The sequence below is a fragment of the Galleria mellonella genome, unplaced genomic scaffold (assembly GCF_026898425.1).
Source record: "Galleria mellonella isolate WM207_F2 unplaced genomic scaffold, CSIRO_AGI_GalMel_v1 utg28, whole genome shotgun sequence".
Lineage (NCBI taxonomy): Eukaryota > Metazoa > Arthropoda > Insecta > Lepidoptera > Pyralidae > Galleria > Galleria mellonella.
The window spans coordinates 6,168,028-6,188,437 of NW_026442064.1; the positions used below are offsets into that span (position 1 = coordinate 6,168,028).

General features: G+C 34.6%; 1 protein-coding gene across 13 annotated transcripts in view; it reads left to right on the forward strand.

Moving 5' to 3' along the window:
* LOC113518820 (titin) overlaps positions 1 to 20,410 on the forward strand; it is a 121,907-nt gene that overhangs the window by 8,005 nt on the left and 93,492 nt on the right. For all 13 annotated transcript variants that reach the window (XM_052895390.1, XM_052895392.1, XM_052895393.1 and 10 more), the window contains exons 2-9: positions 12,245 to 13,904; positions 14,279 to 14,508; positions 14,605 to 15,969; positions 16,307 to 18,163; positions 18,245 to 18,388; positions 18,468 to 18,869; positions 19,353 to 19,751; positions 19,851 to 20,246. In XM_052895390.1, the coding sequence (XP_052751350.1) occupies positions 12,245 to 13,904; positions 14,279 to 14,508; positions 14,605 to 15,969; positions 16,307 to 18,163; positions 18,245 to 18,388; positions 18,468 to 18,869; positions 19,353 to 19,751; positions 19,851 to 20,246 (6,453 nt within the window). The remainder of the gene's footprint in view (positions 1 to 12,244; positions 13,905 to 14,278; positions 14,509 to 14,604; positions 15,970 to 16,306; positions 18,164 to 18,244; positions 18,389 to 18,467; positions 18,870 to 19,352; positions 19,752 to 19,850; positions 20,247 to 20,410) is intronic.

Genomic DNA, 20,410 nt, shown 5'->3' on the forward strand with positions numbered 1-20,410 from the left:
TAATTGATAAAAAGATAGAAAGTAAAACAAGGCTACAAGGTTATAATCAATCACAGTATTCTTGAACGAACCTGTCCCTACTAGAAGCACCCGTTAACGAGTGAAGTAAAAATGAGCCAGCTATCGTGTGTTCAACCATATTGCAGTGAGCCCAACAACCCGGCTCATCACGTCGCTACTTTAGCTACCTTTTATCGCGAATTCGTTAGCATGACTGGGATATATTTATTGACTGAGATAAAAAGTAACCTACATCCTTCTCCAATTCCATATAGTACGTGTCTACCAAATTTCAGAGCTATTGATTAAACCGTTAAAGTGGTATAAGGTAATAAATAAACAAAGTCACTTTCACATTTATAATATTAGTATTTTTGTTTGTTAGTGGCAATATGTGCTTGTCAATTCATTAGCTACTAATCTACCTATTAATTTTCTGTAAAAAATATATAAGAATTGTATATGTTTAATGTGTGTTGCAGTATTCTATATTTGTATATAAGGTTATTTTTAGAATAATGCACAATTACATTTTAAAGAAATTTCATCTATACTTTTATTTATTAAAGAGGAAACGTTTAATTGCTCGTTTTTAATGGTACAACCCAAAAACTACTCAACCGATTTTAAAAATTATTACACCTAAAGAAAGCTACATTATCAGCAAGTATAAAAAATATAGGCCATTTTGGTTATATATCATTTCCGCAAATTCTAAGTTTTTTTTATACAACTTAGAATGGCAAACAAGCTGAAGGCCCACCTGATGGAAAGTGGTAACCGTCGTCTATAGACATAAGCAGTACCATGGACATAACAGAGTATACTGTTTCGCCCATGATACCCCCCCATGCGTTATTCAATATAGCCATTCCTGAGGAGTCAGGTGTTGTTCCTCTGTACCCAGTAAATTCACGCCATATCCCACCCTTCAAACCGAAACACAGCAATGCGAACACAACTGCTTCACGGTAGAAACACGAATGGGACAGAGGTACCCAAGCAATCGACTTTTGTATAAAGTCTCCCTCTGGTTAAGTTAAATAACCAATGACTTTTCTATCTATACTGTGGTAGACATTCTAGCTGGCTCTATTTCGTGCCCAAAGGTAGAGTCTAGAAGTTATCTACGCTAGTTAAGATAAGCTGCAATTGTGTTACTACATTGGTTATTGAAATAATAGTGTACTGCAACAGAGTAGGAATCCTTATCAATTTTACAAACTTAAAAGTGAATTTGTTTGTATGTTTTTTAGTGCTGTAACGGCTTAACCGAATGAAATAAACATAACAATACAAATACTATATTGGATGGTTCTTTATCACATAACGTGTAGTAAAATAGCCTACATATTTTTAAACGTAGAATATTTTTCATCCGTAAACATAACCCGATCACGTGAACGAAGTTTCAAGTAAAAGCTAGTCTATTATAAGAGTTTATAGCCTGTGTAGGTAACATTTACCATTAAAAAAAATTATTATTCTCGAAGGGGAAGGAATTATTAGTGATGAGGATTTAACCATTTCATTGATAGAAATATAGGATATATCATATTAGGTCGTTCGCCACTCGGTTCCCTGGAAACGATCTTGATTAATTATTTATGAATTTCTCATTGTGACCCAACTGACTTGCTTTCATCAACACCTATCGTCATTGGTGCCCCGCCAGCATACATCGATAGCTCAGGCGGTATCCCATTCCATTAATTCCCATTAAAAAAAATTTACGCATTAATATTAAGTTTTCCTGGACTTACATTGGTGTATTGTACTTTATTTCTATACACGCCTATCCTTATTATGTTATTGCACTTCCATCATACATGTATTTTGCAACTGGCAGAATTATATAATAGCAAAATATCTAGCGGTTTCGAGCGATTGTACGCGTACAGGGGACATTAAGGCTTTCTCTGTAAAGTAACGGGGTTTACTATCTGCACACCTATCCACCGCATCTCCTGTCATTATACGGAACCCTCTATTAACTCACTTCGTTTTGGCCGAGATACTTTCGCTTGTACATTGTAATTAGTAATCATTGAAGTTTCTAAACTTCATTTTTAATGTTTTGTGCATTCAAAAAGCCGATAACGGATCAATAATACTACCTAATACGCTAAAACCGTACTTCAACTTGAACCTTATGTATATAGTTATTAAGGTGTTATTATTTCTAGCAAGTACAGTTTGAATTTTATTAGCATTGAAAATTGGAATAATTTAGATACATAACATAAAAGTTGTCAAACAGTGAACATATTAGATAGTTTAGTATGTTTATATAATTAATGTATCTATTAACGAGGCAGATTACGTTCTTTCGGAAGGCGGATTCAAGAATCACCGGAACCGACGTGCTTGCATGAGACTAGCTATGAAAGTACAGGAAGCAAGAGATGTATGTAAGGATGGAGGACACATGATTCCTAATCCTAATTTGAGGGCCAGGCGATCGATGTGATTTATATGTAAAACAATAATAGATAAACAAAATACCAAATCCTGGCTGGATAATTTTCATTCACAAAAAAATTAAAAAAAAGTAATGCGCAAGTAGGTTTTTATTCTTAATCTTTGCACAAATACAAACAAATTTAAAATACGTTCCTTTTTTAAAGTCAATTGAAAAATGAAAGTTAACATTGTACTATCAGATGTAAATGTAACTATAGATGCACGACTGCATTGTTGAAAGATATCACGATTGATGATTGATCGTTAGAGTATTTCGCAATACTCACGCATACCTATAGCATCTAGTTAGCGTACTTTAAACTTGATAATCTAACGCTTCAATTACATCACCTATCATACGCAGTAGTTTGATTGTATTGAATATAGATGCAGATTTTCAACGATGGAAATGGCTTTTCCTATCTAAAGATATTGGATAGGTACTATTCTATATACTTTACATAAATTAAAACTAATATTCTGATAGAGGCAACAAATACCCATTTGATACTATCCTATAGTTTTAAGCGACTTCAAAGAGGCAATGGTTAATATAAAATTAAACACGGTTGAGATCGGTTTTTTGTTTATACAAATTGTTATCGGTGGACTCGATTTTGATTCGCCATTTCTCTCTAAACTTATCTCTTAACTCTATATTTTAATTTGGTAGTTTCGCCAAATTATTGTTTTATAGACTATTGTAAATTAAATTTAGTTATAAAATTTTGACTTAAATCTATTAGAAATTTAGTTCATATTGGCCCTTAGAATAAAGATTTCTCCGTGATATCAAATTGAAATTTCAATTTTAGAGTTTAGTATAGAGAAATGGCGCTTCAGAATTGATCTTAATATCTATCAATGTTACATAATTTAGTCATGGAAATTATAATATGGGTCAATAAAAAGTAACAGCTGTGTTTCTGTTACTGGGCGGTAGATTCGTAATATTAATGTGAATAGTACAAAAATTTATTATATTATATCTCATTTTATTTATAAATTTAACAAAAATATGTTCTTGTTAAAACAGTTTCTAAACGATTATTAAAATAACTAGTCGACTCGACAGATCTCTCGTTTAAATTTAAAATTTTTGACATCCACTTCCTAAAAACCATTAAAAAACATAAACAAATAATTCCAACAGAATTTAGTTTTAATTTATATAAATTAATTGTATATAATACATACATAGCATAGATAATCGTATGTTTAAATAATAAGCACTTTGTCAGTTACTTTCAAAATAAAATATGCCGTATTAAAATAATCTCTTGCTACGTGTTTATAATGTAATTGCAGTGTAGTAATAATAATAGACTTAGTCAACAAAAATGAACCAGTTTTTAACAAGTAAAAATAGAAGCTATAAATCGACAATGAGATCGTAATAATTGTTAGTAGCTGCTGCCTTAATATGTATACAAAGCTAGGGTTACCATTCTTTCCAGCGTACACGGATTTTCAAAATTTAATCTTTTCATACATTATTTTTATTTATACAAACGAAATGCGATATACTATATAATATATACATATTTTAACGATTAATGGATAGAATCATAATTAAGGGTCCCGGATGATCTCGAAACTAGTTGATCATTCTCGAATAAAATATACGTAACTCAATCCGGTTATTCTTACAATCAAAATATACATAAGATATGCACTTCAGTTTTGGTGGATAAGCTCTCTATATTATTATCTATAGATGAGCTTTTTCCTGGACTTGCAGTGAAATGTAATGAGAAATATGTTTAGAATTGGAATAACTGCAGTTTTTCTCTTTAGTTTATAATGCAATCAATAATACATAAATAAAAATTCCTATAAATATTTATTTATTCAGTACTATTCTCTCCTCTCCTTCTCCGCCCTTCTCTCCCCTAAAAAATCTAATGAAAAGTTTTCGCAAAGTCGACAGTATGTAATATAGTGAACTTGTAATCAATGTTAGTAACGTAAAAACCGGTTGCCCTAATGGTGTTTGCTTCTAATGTTATTCTCTTTTGCAAATAACCCGTACAAATTCGTAATTTATGATATTCATATGTTATCGAAAAGTCCATTTTCTTATATAATTAATCTAACTCTAGAAAACTCTTGAGATTGATGAAAGAGCAATTTATTATAGTAAGTAACCTACCTAATAAACATTGCTGAATATATGCTTACCCCATAAGAAGAGTTTTATAAGTACCACGCTTGGCAGGCGGATGGACAACCGCAGTTAGGTTTCGGTGACGTTTTAAGATGGACATTACTGCCCATCTCTCGACAATTAAGTTTCCTAAGTCGCCTTTTACGACACCCACGCGAAAGGAAGGGGTAGCCTATTCTATGCCGCGTCTTCATAGCAATAAATATATATATATATATATATATATATATATATATATATATATATATCTTTTACTAATAATATTTTGTGCTAATATTATAAATGTGGAAATGATTGCGTTTCTTACTTCTTGGCGCATTAATGTCTTAATTTATTAAACAAACAATCTACCTTAGCAACTATAACTCGGATGTCTCACATAGATAAGTAGAGTTGGCAACACTAATATTGAACAACGGTTACAATTTCTTTTGCAGCAATAACCTATCCGAGCGTCCAATTATCGGCGATATTCACTTCGATGACTACGTCTGATAACATGAAAAATATGCAGTTTAAAAAAGGTTAATTCACATAAAAAACATGTACCTACTCGGATTGAAACGCCACTGTTTTCTCTCAACGTACTTACTTATATTTACTGCTGTTTTGTATCATATTTTAAACGAGTTAATTTATAATTTATTGCGAATTACATGTGAGCACTTTTACATTTTAATAAGAAACATTATTTACCTATAAATTTTTATTTTAATTGCCTGTACTTTTTACAATTTATTGCACCATATTATTTATTCAATGATAAAAAATTGGCTAGTATTTTCTCAGAATTAGTGCGTTAAATGAGTCATTGATTTTTATCATGTTTAATTAATTTTTTAAACAGTTTTATAGTATTCAAGATTTTATTATTGTTTGTAACTTCATATGAACGATGATTAATGTTATTTTACGAAGGAGAACGTCCACAATTAGATTGTATTTCTGTATGTCGGTATGCAATTTCTTAGCTAGGCTATTTTAATGACTCTTTTTGAATTCGACAGGATTTATTGCTATGTTTGCCCTAGAGTAATTTAATACTATTTGTTTTTTTGTAAAAATCCTAAACTATTAAAACTCTTCATAACATCGTGAATTCTAAAGTTTCTCAAACGTCTCTCAAGACAGGGACTGACGATAGGTACTTTTATAGTGACCTCACATTTAATTTGGCGACGAGATGAAGTATGTTTTATTTCTTTTTACTTATGACTTTGAGCTTTAAAAAAACAAACATGAACCTATAAGGTAGTTTCTTACTTTATAATTTAATTTTAATTCACTTTATTAATTTTGTAAATTTAATTTTAATTTATTTTATTTAGTTCTGGCGTAAAGACAAGGATTGACAGTACTCCTATTGAGATATCTATATTATATTACCTTCATATTTAATGAAGTTATAATGAAGGAAAAAGAAAACATCTATAAAACGGTTATTTTTTCAACTTTATTTTATAAAGACACGTATAAACCTTCTCGTTATTGAGGTCACAAGTCACGACACGTTAATAATTTGAACTTTTTTGACAAGTTCACAATTGTACAATAATTTTATTGAAGTTGTAACACTTTGTGGTCGAACATGGTATCTCGTCGGTACAGCGGTAGGCTGTACATATATGAATATTGAGGGCCATTGACCATATGGCGGTAACGAGTCAAGCGCGATCGAGACTTGCGCGTACACTGCTCACACTTATGTTCATTTTTTAAGTCACCGCAAAAACTATACGTTTATTCTAAATACAAAAACATAAAAGATTTGTATTTTCGTAATTAAAAACAATTAAAACTTATATTATAAAAATACATAATATTATTTTACAACATACCTACTTGGAAAGTCTATACTTCTTTTATTCCCTTAAAAGAGGCAGTTCGTACTTATTTCATAATCATCATTATATTAGCCGATAACTGTCCACTGCTTAATATAGGCTTCCATTTATTGGGAGGTTTCGCTAATAGTTGCCACACTTGTCAACCGCAGTTAAGCTTTGATGATGTTTAAAAAGGGACGCTGCTGCCTGCCTCAAATGACACTGCGCGTTTTTACAACGGGTTCTTGTCAATATTTATTTGTTTTAGCGCTTTATCCAGATAAATGTTCTTAGTAAAATTTCGTCAATTATGCATATGAAGTGTAAAGGCAACCGCGAAAATCTAAAAAGCACTATAAAGTGCCTTCTTGTAAAAAGGAACGTAGGGTACTTATAGCTAACGTGTGTTCGAAATTCGAAATATTTAAAATACTTTTTTTTTATGACGTAGGAGAAAGGCGTATTTCGACATTTCCTCCGATATGAGTGATAACGGATACCGCGCGGGCGAATCTGCTGTAATCCGCCAGTAAATAAATAAAATACCTAAAAATATATCTTCAAGTACAGCGAAGATCGGATTCAGATCACGTAGTACGGAACTACTCGTAGAAGTATTTCGTAATTCGTGCGGGATATTTGGTAGACAGCCAACCTCGACCTAACGCCTGTCTAACCGCAGTGTAGATAGATACCTATTATAACATATGCTCCTATATAATGCGTGTACGCAACATTCTGTCCCTTTATAGATTATTTTCAATTCCATAATGTTTAATTAGATAAAACAAAGCAAAAGTGGAAAGTGACTACCAGATATACGAAAGAATTAATAACACTACTAGAAATGAATATGTTTTATCTCTTATGTTAAATATAAATATGAAAAAAAAAACATCCATTAAGTACAAAACTAAAAAAAAAAACACCACGTCAAGTGAAATTGGAACAGAGTTATATTTGAATTAGTCCTCAAACCAACCAGGTCACACCTGTATTTTGGGCGCTAGGAGCGTGTTTAATGTTTATTAAACATTCAAAGTGTACTAACAAAAACAAAATTTATTGCGTGTTTACAATGTTCAAAGTATAAACATAAGAATAAATATTATTTTTTATTAATTCTTATGGTGTAAACATGGAATTTCACACGAATCTATTACTTTGTAATATTATTCTAGTAATGTTATAAATATTGAATGTTTGTTATTCACTTACCCTTTAATGACTGTAAGGATTTGAATGAACTTATGTGTTATTTTTAGATATATCATATTCTAGATTAAGGTATAGGGTACATCTATTAATAATTCACGCGAGTAAAGACGCGAAGTATTTCTGGTATTATAAATTGATAATTGATCGATAAACGTAGTTGCCACGCTTGGTAGGCAGGCTAGCAACTGCAGTTAGGCTGTGATCTTTTAAGAAGGATGCTGCTGCTGTACATCTCTCGACTATTGTTCTCTTAGTCGCCTGTTACGACATCCACGGGAATAAGGGGTAGCCTATTCTATATATATAGTTATATATTGACCAAGCATTAAATCGAACTGAGTATCTCATTTATGGAAAACAACGTACTTACCAGAGTGCTATAAAGGTCGCTGATTTTATTTTATAAATTATTTAATTTAATTTTAATTGACCTTGACCTAGAAATATGGGACGTTATCAAATACTCTTTTTATATAAACTTAGATGATTCGTTTATTCTTTTTAGTTAAGTGTTACCCATTGCTAAATATCCTTCTTATAAAAACTAGTTTCAACTTTGAACTTATAACAGGTTTAGATTATAGATAGGTACATATATAACGTTACTTAATTTTCGTCGGAGAGTCCCACACCTTAGAAAAGTGCGAACAAGTTATAATATTTAACATACCAATTTAAAAACAGCATCTGTAGTCCGTCTGTATTACTTCAACAACCTCAAGAACTGAAAAAGAAAGTAAAAAAAATCAGTATTATAAGTATGTACAGTTTTTATTTTTTATACAACTACGGCGGCAACCAAGCATACGGCCTGGCTGATGATGAACGGTAACCTCTTTACCTGTAGTCTATGGACGCCTATTATACCAGAAATGTCACGCGCGCGTTACCGACCCTTAATTTGGGGGGAAAGGGATTGTTAGTAATAAGATTTAACAGCCCCATTGCTAGCAATACACCCTATCAGATCGACCTCCACGCGGTTCTCCCTGGAAACCATAATGGTTAATTCTTGTTCAATTGGTCACTATGGGCCAACTGACCTGCCTTTATCTTCACCTGTCACACTTCACTGGTACTCCGCCAACGTACACTGATTTACCATTCCATTTTCACTCATTAAAAAAAAGACCCTTAATTTGTATTATTATTTGAAATATTAACCTAACCAGTAGAAAGAAGCGGTGAGTTGCAGTTGCATAAATGTAAGAAATTGATATTTTATAATTATTTTGTCAGAGGGCTAGAGAATTTATTTCATCTTTACTAATATTGTAAATATGAAAGTGAGTTATTTGTTTATTTGCTATCTATTAATGTTTTAACGGCTTAAAACTCGTAGATCGCTATGAAATTTGATCTACACTTACTTTAAAGGACAGAGAAAGACAGGCTACTTTTGATTAATCAGTAGACTTAGGATGGTTACGTGCACATATGATAGCGGCTAAAAGTTAGTTTTGTTATAATTATTTAATAAATATTTCATACACAATAAGTAGATAACAAAGTCTGTTTATCTGCTTACTTCTTCTAAATCATGCAAGCATTTTAACACGGTATTCATGTTTCTGTAAATATGGCGCTCTCGTGCACCCCTGCGAAGAAATACACCAGATTTTAAGGTAGACCTTCAGGAATACCATTGTGGAAACCAAAGCCAATTTGGTGCAGTAGTTTTTACATGATGCCGGAACAAACATGAAGACAGACAAAAATGTTATTTATTTTTGTTTTGACTTCTTTTGCCTTTCTTATTATATATAAACCTAATATTGTTTTTTTTTTAATATTTTCCATGCACAGACATCGTCTAGTTACAATTTTATTATATTGGTAATATTATATCTATTGTTGTAACTACTGTGAATCTAAAATGGCGATTGTAACAAAATCCTAAGGGGTATCCAAAAATAGACGTACGAGATACCGCGTTGCGGCTGAATTGTGAGTCAGCGCGCCTTGTGCTTGATCTTGTCAGTATACGTTTTTACAAATATAGGAGGTTTTCAATTCGACTGCATTTATTTTATGTTTGTTATCGCAAAACACCGTCACTGATAAACCGACACGATTTTTTTTATTTGGATTTTCAGATTGGTTCCATTTTTTTTTCATGCAATTGAAATTTCATGAAAATCATTTGAGTAGTTTTTGAATACAAAATAACTGCTCAGTTTTGCTACTATTAAAATTTGTATATTTTTTTGGAGAACAATTTCCGTAACATTTATTTATTTATATTCTCATTTAAAGAATAGAAATTCCTAATTTAATAGTATATTTTTTCTGTGATGATACGATATTTTAGACAATTGAGAACTAATTTTCATTATTTAATTATCCGTTATTAGAATTTAATTCTGCGTTGGAGTTATACAAATTTTATTATGTTATTTAATAATAGTACAGTGAATTAGTTTTTAAAGAGATATTTAATATAGATCTATCTACATCATATTTAGGAATTAGAACAAAGAATAAAAAAAAAATGTAAATATATTTTATGTTCTATCTGTAGTTTTTTCATTATCTGTTATAACGGAACGCAGATTTAGACACGTCTATATCTATCTATCCATATTAAAACATTAGCGGCCCGTCCCAGCGTCGCACGGGTGGACATTATTACATTTAAAATATGGCCATTTAAGGCTGCACACGCGACGGAAGCTAAAAATGGAGTAACTTCTTCCGTTTTCCTAACATTTCCCTTCACTACCTTGCTCCTATTAATCGTAGCGTCACGAAAAGTATACTATAACCTGCCCAGGAGTATGAAGAATAATTGTACCAAGTTTCGTTAAAATCCGTCGTGTAGGTTTTGTTTCTATAACGAACATACAGACAGACAGACATACAGACAAAAATTTTACTGATTGCAGTTTTGGCATCAGTATCGATCACTAATCACCCCCTGATGGTTATTTTGAAAATATATTTCATGTACAGAATTGACCTCTCTACAGATTTATTATAGGTATAGAAAGAAGATGACAAAAAAATTATCATTGTTTATATCTTTTTAACGTCGTCATCGTCATATCAGCTGTTAACTGTCAGTGCTGAATATAGGCCTCTCGTTATTGGGGGTTTTGACAGAAGGTAGTTGTTACGCTTGGCAGGCGGATTGACAACCGCAGTTAGGCTTTAGTTATATCTAAAGAGAGAGTTCTGCTACTACTTCCCATTTCTCGACTTTGAAATTCCCTTAGTCGCTTAAGATACCCACAGGAAAGAAAGATATGCCGGGAGCATACGGCGCATATCACAATTTGTTTTTATACATATAATGAAACTGTAACGTTAACGTCCTTATTCATGCATCGCGCATAAATTACTGGACTAATTTGGACAAATTTTGGCGTAGCGATAATGTTATTATGCGGTGTAATGTAAGGCAATATTGTCTCGCGATCTTCGCGTACACTGCCGTACACGGAAAGGACAATAACGCAAAGGCCACGGGCGAGTGCGTATGTGTCTTGATTTATACGCGTACATTAGTAGGTCAATGAGGGAAGGTAAATAAACAGACAAATCACCCGACCCAACATAATAAAGGATACCTTTTACTATAGCAAAATATCTCATTCCCAAGAGCAAACAATTTGTTGTGAGAAACACATATATAGCACGTTTACTTTATTATTAATTAATGTTGCAAGCATGTATAGCTATAAGTTATTTATTAAGCAAACATCTCCCCACTTGTTTAAATTATAAACAATGACATTCAAAGTGAAATTAAATGCAGATTTTACAGCTATTACTATAGCCAGTCTTGATGTAAAATTAAGTCGATATATTTTAATAAGCCAAGTGTTCCCCCTTGTGCATAGAGTGGGCCACCCCCTCCTTCGTATCGCAAGAGGCGACTAAGGAAATCTAATTCTTGAGGTATGGGCAGCGGCAACCCTCTTAAAGCATCACCAAAGTCTAACTGCGGTTGCCAACCTGCGTACTGCTATTACTGGCAAAACTGCCAAGGAGAATGTCTATGTTCAGCAGTGGACAGTTAATGGCTAATATGATGATTACTTTAATATGTTATTCACATACACTGATAGCCTTCGTTCAGTAGTGGCAAATAACAAAACAGCTATAAATTGTTATTAATATATAATTAGTGAATTGACATATTAAACGCAGTAAGTGAATAAACTTTATTATCAATAAATAAATTAAGAAGCCAAATGAGCCTGAACTGAACTTCTGACCTGGTTGATTTTGAATGTATTACCCATAATATTACTTTAATAGTAACATGTTGTTATAAAATTTTACATCCGCTCTTAAAACGTTTATTTGTCTAACAAACATTACACATATTCACAAATATTCATATTGTATATATGATGATCATGTACAAAGAGGTGCATTTATAAGAATAAATAATCTGGGTATTTTATTGAATTGTCGGGAGTGAACTTTGTTGATTTTCTCAGAGGAATACTTTACTCATACTATTTTGATAATAACATATTGTTATTAAATTTTATATCCGATCTTAAAACAGTAATTTTTTATGAAATGAATTATTATTTATGAAGATTTTTCTTTGTTGCAGTGGAGAGCACTGGCGATCGCTTGCCCATCACCGTAGGCAGACCCGGTGATCCTTCACCGCCAATATTCGAACAAATCTTCAAAAATGCAAGATTTGCACAGGGCGGAAATGCAAAATTCGAGGGAAAACTGAGAGGTAACCCAACACCTGTAGTGTCGTGGACTAGAAAGAAAGCACCACTAGTAGAATGTAATAAGTACAGTATGAGCTACAATGAACAAACCGGTGACGTGTCGTTGCTAATTAAACAAATCGGGCCAGGTGATGAGGGCGAGTACACATGCACGGCTCGCAATCAGTACGGCGAAGCGATTTGTTCAGTGTACATACAGCCTGAGGGAGTCCCTGTACCTGCTCAACAGTCTTCTCAACAACAGAGCTACCGGCATGTCAGCGAAAGTGTCGAACACAAATCGTATGGCACTCAAGGATACTCTACGGAACAGTCCCGGCAAATGCAAAAAATTGCCTACACCAATGGTTCCGATTACTCTTCTACCGAGGATTTCAAAGTCGATACATTTGAGTATAGACTTTTGAGAGAAGTATCCTTCAGAGAAACTATCACCAAGAGATATATCGGAGAATCTGACATTCATATTAGCACAGAAATTGATAAGTCCTTGGGTCCTGTAGCCCCGCCTAAAATATCACAGAAACCCAGAAATTCTAAACTTCAAGAGGGAGCTGACGCGCAATTCCAGGTACAATTGTCTGGTAATCCCAGACCACGGGTAACATGGTTCAAGAACGGGCAGAGGATAGTCAATTCGAATAAACACGAAATAGTAACGACACATAATCAAACGACACTTAGGGTAAGAAATACACAAAAGTCTGATATTGGCCACTATACTTTATTAGCTGAAAACCCCAACGGGTGTATTGTAACGTCGGCGTATCTTGCCGTCGAATCTCCTCAAGAAACATATTTCCAAGATCAGAAGTCACAATATATTATAGACTCACAACAAACAGGGTATGAAGAAAGAGTAGAAGTAACTGAAAAAGCTCTCGCTCCGCAATTTGTAAGAGTCTGCCAAGACCGCGATGTAACGGAGGGCAAAATGACGCGATTCGATTGCCGCGTCACTGGCAGACCTTACCCAGAAGTCACGTGGTTCATTAACGATAGACAAATTCGAGACGATTATAATCATAAGATATTAGTAAACGAATCTGGTAATCATGCACTTATGATTACAAACGTCGAACTCCGTGATAGCGGTGTGGTAACGTGTGTTGCGCGCAATAAGAGTGGAGAAGTATCTTTTCAATGTAGACTGAATGTAATTGAAAAGGAACAAGTAGTCGCTCCTAAGTTTGTTGAGCGTTTCAGTACCTTGAGTGTTCGCGAAGGCGAACCTGTAGTATTAAATGCACGAGCAGTCGGCACACCCACACCACGAATCACATGGCAGAAGGACGGCGTACAAATTATACCCAATCCAGAGTTACGAATTAATACCGATGGTGGGGCCTCGACGCTGGACATTCCGCGAGCCAAGGCGTCGGATGCGGCATGGTACCAATGCACCGCCCAGAACGTCGCAGGTTCCACCGCTACTCGGGCAAGGCTCTATGTCGAAGTACCAAAAGAGCCTCCGCCTGAGCAAAAGCGTCTGCACTTACCCCGGCCTACAAAGATCATTGAACCAGAGTAAGTAGTATTGTGTTATAAAAAAAAAAGCATATATAAAATTATCTTACTGAACATAAAGCCGTACCTATGTGAAGTAGGTAGAGAATACTCGGGAACTTTTACCCTGACATAACTCTAATTTTATTAGCTTTCATAACTCAATAAATACATACATGCTAATAATATATATATCTATTTATTATTACGACAGGTCTTTTGCTGAGTACATAGTGAGAATCGAGTACCAATGATGTTAAAGGTTAAATAAGATATAATCACTTTTATTTTAGAAAATAAGTTTAAAACACTAATGAATTTAGATTTCATAAATACATAAGTAAATTATGTTGTTAGTTATAGATTATAATAAAAGAGGTGTATTTTTATTTTAGACCTGCTCCTGGACCAGAAATCATATATTTGAGGCACGTGGAAAGAGCAAGACCTTATATTCCTCCAGGAGAGGAAGACCGAGTATATCCTCCACCACAGTTTATCGTGCCACTCAAAAGTGTTACGCAGATGGAAGGTGGCAAAATTCACTTTGAAACGAGGATAGAACCGGTAGGCGATCCAACGATGAAGATAGAATGGTTGAAGAATGGACAAAGTATTGAAGCTAGTAAGTATCATATTTAATTTTTATATAATTATAATAATAAATAAATAATTTAGTTCATTTACATTTTCATAATACCTTAATATTTTCTTGTTCCAGGTTCTAGGTTTACATCAATATTCCGATTTGGTTATATTTCTCTAGACATGCTCAGTCTTAATATTCAAGATAGTGGAGAATATACTTGCCGCGCGACTAGCGCTACAGGAGTTGCTGAAACGAAAGCTATATTACAGGTAACACCGAGAGCTACTATTGAAAGAACAAGTCAACATCCGCAAAGTCTACAATATATTCAGCAATTAGAAGATTACTCAAAGTACCAGCACCAAGAATCGATCGAAGAACAATCGTTACAAAGGCCACAATTTATAAGGCCACTACAAGACCTCGGTGAACTTCAAGAAGGAAGAAATGCTCACTTTGAAGCGCAACTAACTCCAGTTAGTGATCCTACGATGAGAGTAGAGTGGTATAAAGATGGAAGACCCATTACAGCCAGCTCGCGAATCACGTCAATCTTCAACTTCGGTTACGTCTCCCTTAACATCATGCACCTACGGGCTGAAGATGCAGGTTCGTACACAGTGAGGGCTGTTAATAAATTGGGTGAGGCCATTAGTACCGCTAGTATCAGAGTAGCAGCTAGGAGTACAGTAACTGCAGACCTCGGTATACCAGAACAGCGCCGATACATCGAGAAGACTGAGCAATTAGAAGCTTATCAACAACAACAACACCAAAAATATTATCAGGAAGTCCCTGAGAGTACTCAGAGACCAGAATTTAAGACTCCTATTAGGGATCAAGTAAATATTAAGGAAGGTGGTTTCGCTCACTTCGAGGCTCGACTAGAACCTGTGGGAGATTCCACTTTAAGAGTAGAATGGTTAAAAGATGGACGTCCTGTCGAAGCAAGTTCAAGAATAACTACATTCTTTAATTTTGGTTATGTAGCACTAACTATAAAATCAGTGACCGTACACGATGCCGGCCATTATACTTGCAGAGCCTATAATGCACTAGGCCAAGCAACAACTAATGCGAATCTATCAATAGTAACAAAGAAAGATATTATTGCGGAGTCACAACATCCAGGCGGTTTAGAAAAAATACAACATCTTGAAGACTCGAGCAAATATATGAGAAGAACAGAAGAAGAAACAAGAGTAACACAAAAACCTCGATTTTTGGGACCATTGAAAGGTACTAACAAAATTGTTGAAGGACAGAGTGCACATTTTGAAGCAAGGGTTGAGCCACAAAGTGACTTGACCATGAATGTGGAGTGGTACTTTAATGGAAAACAAATTAAGACTGCAAATCGTATTCAGACATACTATGACTTTGGGTACGTCGCGTTGGATATTAGTAGCGTGCGTGCTGAAGATTCCGGCGTGTATACTGTTGTTGCTCGTAATGCAGCAGGAGAGGCGCAACTTAGCGCATCTATGACAGTTGAAAGTAAGTAAAAATATTTTTTTTTTATTATATTTAGAATGGCAAATAAGCTGATAGAAAATGATAACTGTCGTCTATAATCATGAACAATACCATGGATATCATAGCATACACTTTGATGTCGATGGTACCCTGCATACATTGTTAATTCTGAGGACTATGCCTTCGTATTCTGTTATTTTACTACTATATCTCAGACTTTAAACTGAAGTCATGCAAATACAACTGCTTCACGGTAGAAACACGAATGTGGTATAAATACCCATAAAGACGATTTTTGTTACATATCTCCCTTTTAGTTATTTAATATTAATAATATAATATGATAACTACTTTTCAGCGCGATCGAGTATTGATACGTCAAGTATTCATCGTGGTTTATATGAAAAAACCAGACAAATAGAAGAATCTAAATTTGTGGAACCCATGTACCAAATTGAAGAAATCTCAAAATCTAAACCGGTTTTTGTACAACCTCTCTCAGATCCAGCACCGATTTCTGAGGGAAAGAATATTCATCTTGAATGTAGACTAGAACCAATGGGTGACCCTACAATGAGAGTAGAATGGTTCCACAATGGCAGAGCCATAACAGTAGGTTCTCGATTTAGGACTTACTATGATTTTGGATTCGTAGCATTAGATATAATTCATGCTACATCGGCTGATACAGGAGAGTACACTGTTCGAGCTGTAAATCATTTAGGATCCGCTCACACGTCTGCAATGGTACGTGTTATTGAGAGGTCAGATATTTTGACAGAAACACAAAACGAACAAGCTATTGAACAAATACAAATGCTGGAAGATGCTGCTAGAAGAAGCAGACAAGTACAGGAAGATATTACCGTAATGCAGGCACCTCAGTTCTCAAGGGCATTGCATAATATTGAAACTATTGAAGGCACCAATGTACATTTGGAATGCAGATTACAACCTGTTGGCGACCCTACAATGAGAGTAGAATGGTTCTGTAATGGCAGACCAATCAAGACAGGGCATAGGTTTAGACCTGCTTATGAATTCGATTATGTGGCTCTTGACTTATTAAGTGTTTATCCAGAAGATTCTGGAGTTTACACTTGCCAAGCTACAAATCAGCTAGGTGAAGCAGTAACTTCATGTGCGTTGCGTGTAATTGCTAAAAAGGACTTAATATTTGAATCACAACATCCATCGGGACTAGAGAAAATTCAGTATTTGGAAGACGCCTCAAGATATAAGAAATCTGAAGTTATAGATGAATCTATAAATATCAAACCTCATTTTGTAACCAAACCTAAATCTATAGAAAATGTGATCGAAGGAAACCATGTTCACTTTGAATGCAAATTGGAACCAGTTACTGATTCCAATCTTAAAGTAGAGTGGTTTAAGAATGGACAACCTGTTACTATTGGTCACAGATTCAGACCTATTCATGATTTTGGATACGTAGCACTGGATATAATTGATTTAATTGCTGAAGACTCAGGTATATATACTTGCAGAGCTGTAAACCTTGTGGGTACAGACGAAGTAAGTTGTAGATTAACTTGTCGAGGAACAGCTGATATTGTTAGAGGTACACAAAATGAGGCTGGATTGGAGCAAATTCATGTATTGGAAGACAGATCTAGATATCAGAGAAGTGATTTTGTTGACGAAGTCACTACACAAGCTCCTATTTTCACGACATCTTTGAAAAACATTGAAATAAAAGAAGGCCAACGTGCACATTTTGAATGCAGACTCATTCCAGTCTCAGATGCAACGATGAAGGTAGAATGGTATCATAACAATAAACCTCTCAAAAGCGGTTCAAGGTTTACAGAAACAAATAATTTCGGTTTCGTAGCTCTTGATATAATGTCTTGCTTACCTGAAGATTCTGGAACTTATACTTGTAGAGCCATAAATGCTCTCGGAGAAGCAGTTACATCAGGAATTGCAATTGTACATTCCAAAAAATCTATATATTTGGAGTCTCAACATGAAGGAGCCTTGACAAGGTTAACTCAACTTGAAGATACATCAAGGTATCAAAGGCATAGCGCACAAGATGAAATTATTACTCAAGCACCAGTATTCACGATGCCTATGAAAGATATAAGAGTAGCCGAAAATCAAGCCGCACACTTTGAAGCGCGACTTATTCCTGTGGGTGACCCAAAACTACGGGTAGAATGGCTGCGTAATGGTGTACCAATTGAAGCATGTAAGTATTACAGACTTATTGTTATCACATTTCAGGTTAAATTTGTTAGATTTTAATAGACTAATGAATTATTATTTTTAGCCAATCGATTGACAACGATGCATGACTTTGGATATGTTGCTCTTAATATGAAGTATGTAAATCCTGAGGACTCTGGAACGTACACATGCCGAGCAATAAATGAACTAGGAGAAGCTGTAACTTCATCTACACTAATTGTACAATGTAAGTATTTTAGTAATATTAGATTCAATATTATTGCATTTTATTTGAATAGTACGTAACACAGTACTTTTTTACATAGCCAAGGCATCGTTGCAACTTGAATCACAACATGAAAGTGCTTTAGAGAAAATACAGCAGTTGGAAGATACCTCGCGTTATCAACGCAGAGAAGATGTAGAGGTTCAAGTTAATCAAGCACCTAGATTTATCACTCAATTAAATGGACCATCAAGACTTGTAGAAGGTCAGAGCGCTCACTATGAATGTCGCATCGAACCATATCCAGACCCCAATATGCGGGTTGAATGGTACTTCAATGGAAAGGTTCTACAGAGCGGTCATCGCTACCGTACTGCTTTTGACTTTGGGTTTGCAGCACTTGACGTTCTCACTGTTTATGGAGAAGATTCTGGAGAATATACATGCAAGGTCATAAATAACTTAGGGCAAGCAACATCATCTATCAAGTTGAATGTACAATGTAAGTAAAAATTAGTTTAAAAAACATTCAATACAATGAAAAATTAAAGAGAATACTTTAAAATATCTTTTAATGTATATACATGTAATATTTGGATTACTCAGTACTATATATTTTTTTTATATACAATTTAGAATGGCAAACAAGCTGACGGCCCACCTGATGGAAAGTGGTAACCGTCGCCTATAGACATGAGCAGTACCATGGACATAACAGAGTATACTGTTTCGCCCATGATACCCCCCATGCGTTGCCATTCCTAAGGACTCAGATGTTATTCCTCTGTACCCAGTAAATTCACGCCATATCCCACCCTTCAAACCGAAACACAGCCATGCAAACACAACTGCTTCACGGTTGAAACACGAATGGGACAGAGGTACCCAAGTAATCGACTTTTGTACAAAGTCTCCCTCTGGTAGATTATTATATTATATTATTTATAGGTATTGAAATTCTTTAAAAATGCTATCATTATTACAGCCAAGGAATCTATAATAAGGGACACGCAACATGAAAGTGCATTGGAAAAGATTCAGTATTTAGAAGATGACAGCAGATACAAGAAGGTGGTTCGTGATGAGAGCTTTGTTGCTGAAAAGCCACAGTTTGGAAGGCCACTTAAAAATGTTCAAGTAGCTGAAGGCAAACCGGTTCATCTTGAAGCAACATTAACTCCCGTGAACGATCCTACTATGCGTGTCGAATGGTACTGCAATGGAAGACCGATCCAGCAAGGTCACCGCTTCAAAACTACTTACGATTTCGGATATGTAGCACTAGACATTTTGTATGCCTATGCTGAAGATACAGGTACCTACATGTGTAAAGCAACAAACGCTGTAGGGGAAGCTGTAACTACTAGCTCTGTCAAAGTAGATGGTGAGTGTGAAGAAATTTAAATGTATTACAATTTATATAAGGAAATAGTTATATATAAATTTAATGGTATTTAATGGTATTAATTGTATTATTTTTCAGCTAAATCTGGACTTTATCTTGATACACTTGATGAACAAAGATTGAGGAAGATCCAAGAACTGGAAAGATATGAGAGACCTAAAGCTGTTGAAGAAGAACAGCCTGGACAAAGGCCTGTATTCTTAACTGCTTTAACAAGTCTTGAGAATTTGAAAGAAGGTGACCGTGCCCACTTCGAATGTAGAGTTGAGCCAATCAATGACCCAGACTTAAAGATTGAATGGTTCCTCAATGGACAAAAGATCAAAACAGGCCATAGGTACAGAACAACACATGACTTCGGCTATGTTGCCCTAGATATTCTATACTCTTATGCGGAAGACTCCGGCACGTACATGTGTAAAGCTACCAATAAACTTGGTGAAGCTGTTAATACATGCACGTTGAAGGTTGCAGGTAAATAAATTTATGTTTAATATTTTATAATGTAACGGACTATATAAGCTCCTAAAAATCATAAGCAAAAGCATATCGTAGATATTATATTACTGGATTTAATTCTAAATTGTCCCCTTAGTTGATATTAGTAAACATATTCTTATTTTTACTAATAACAACTT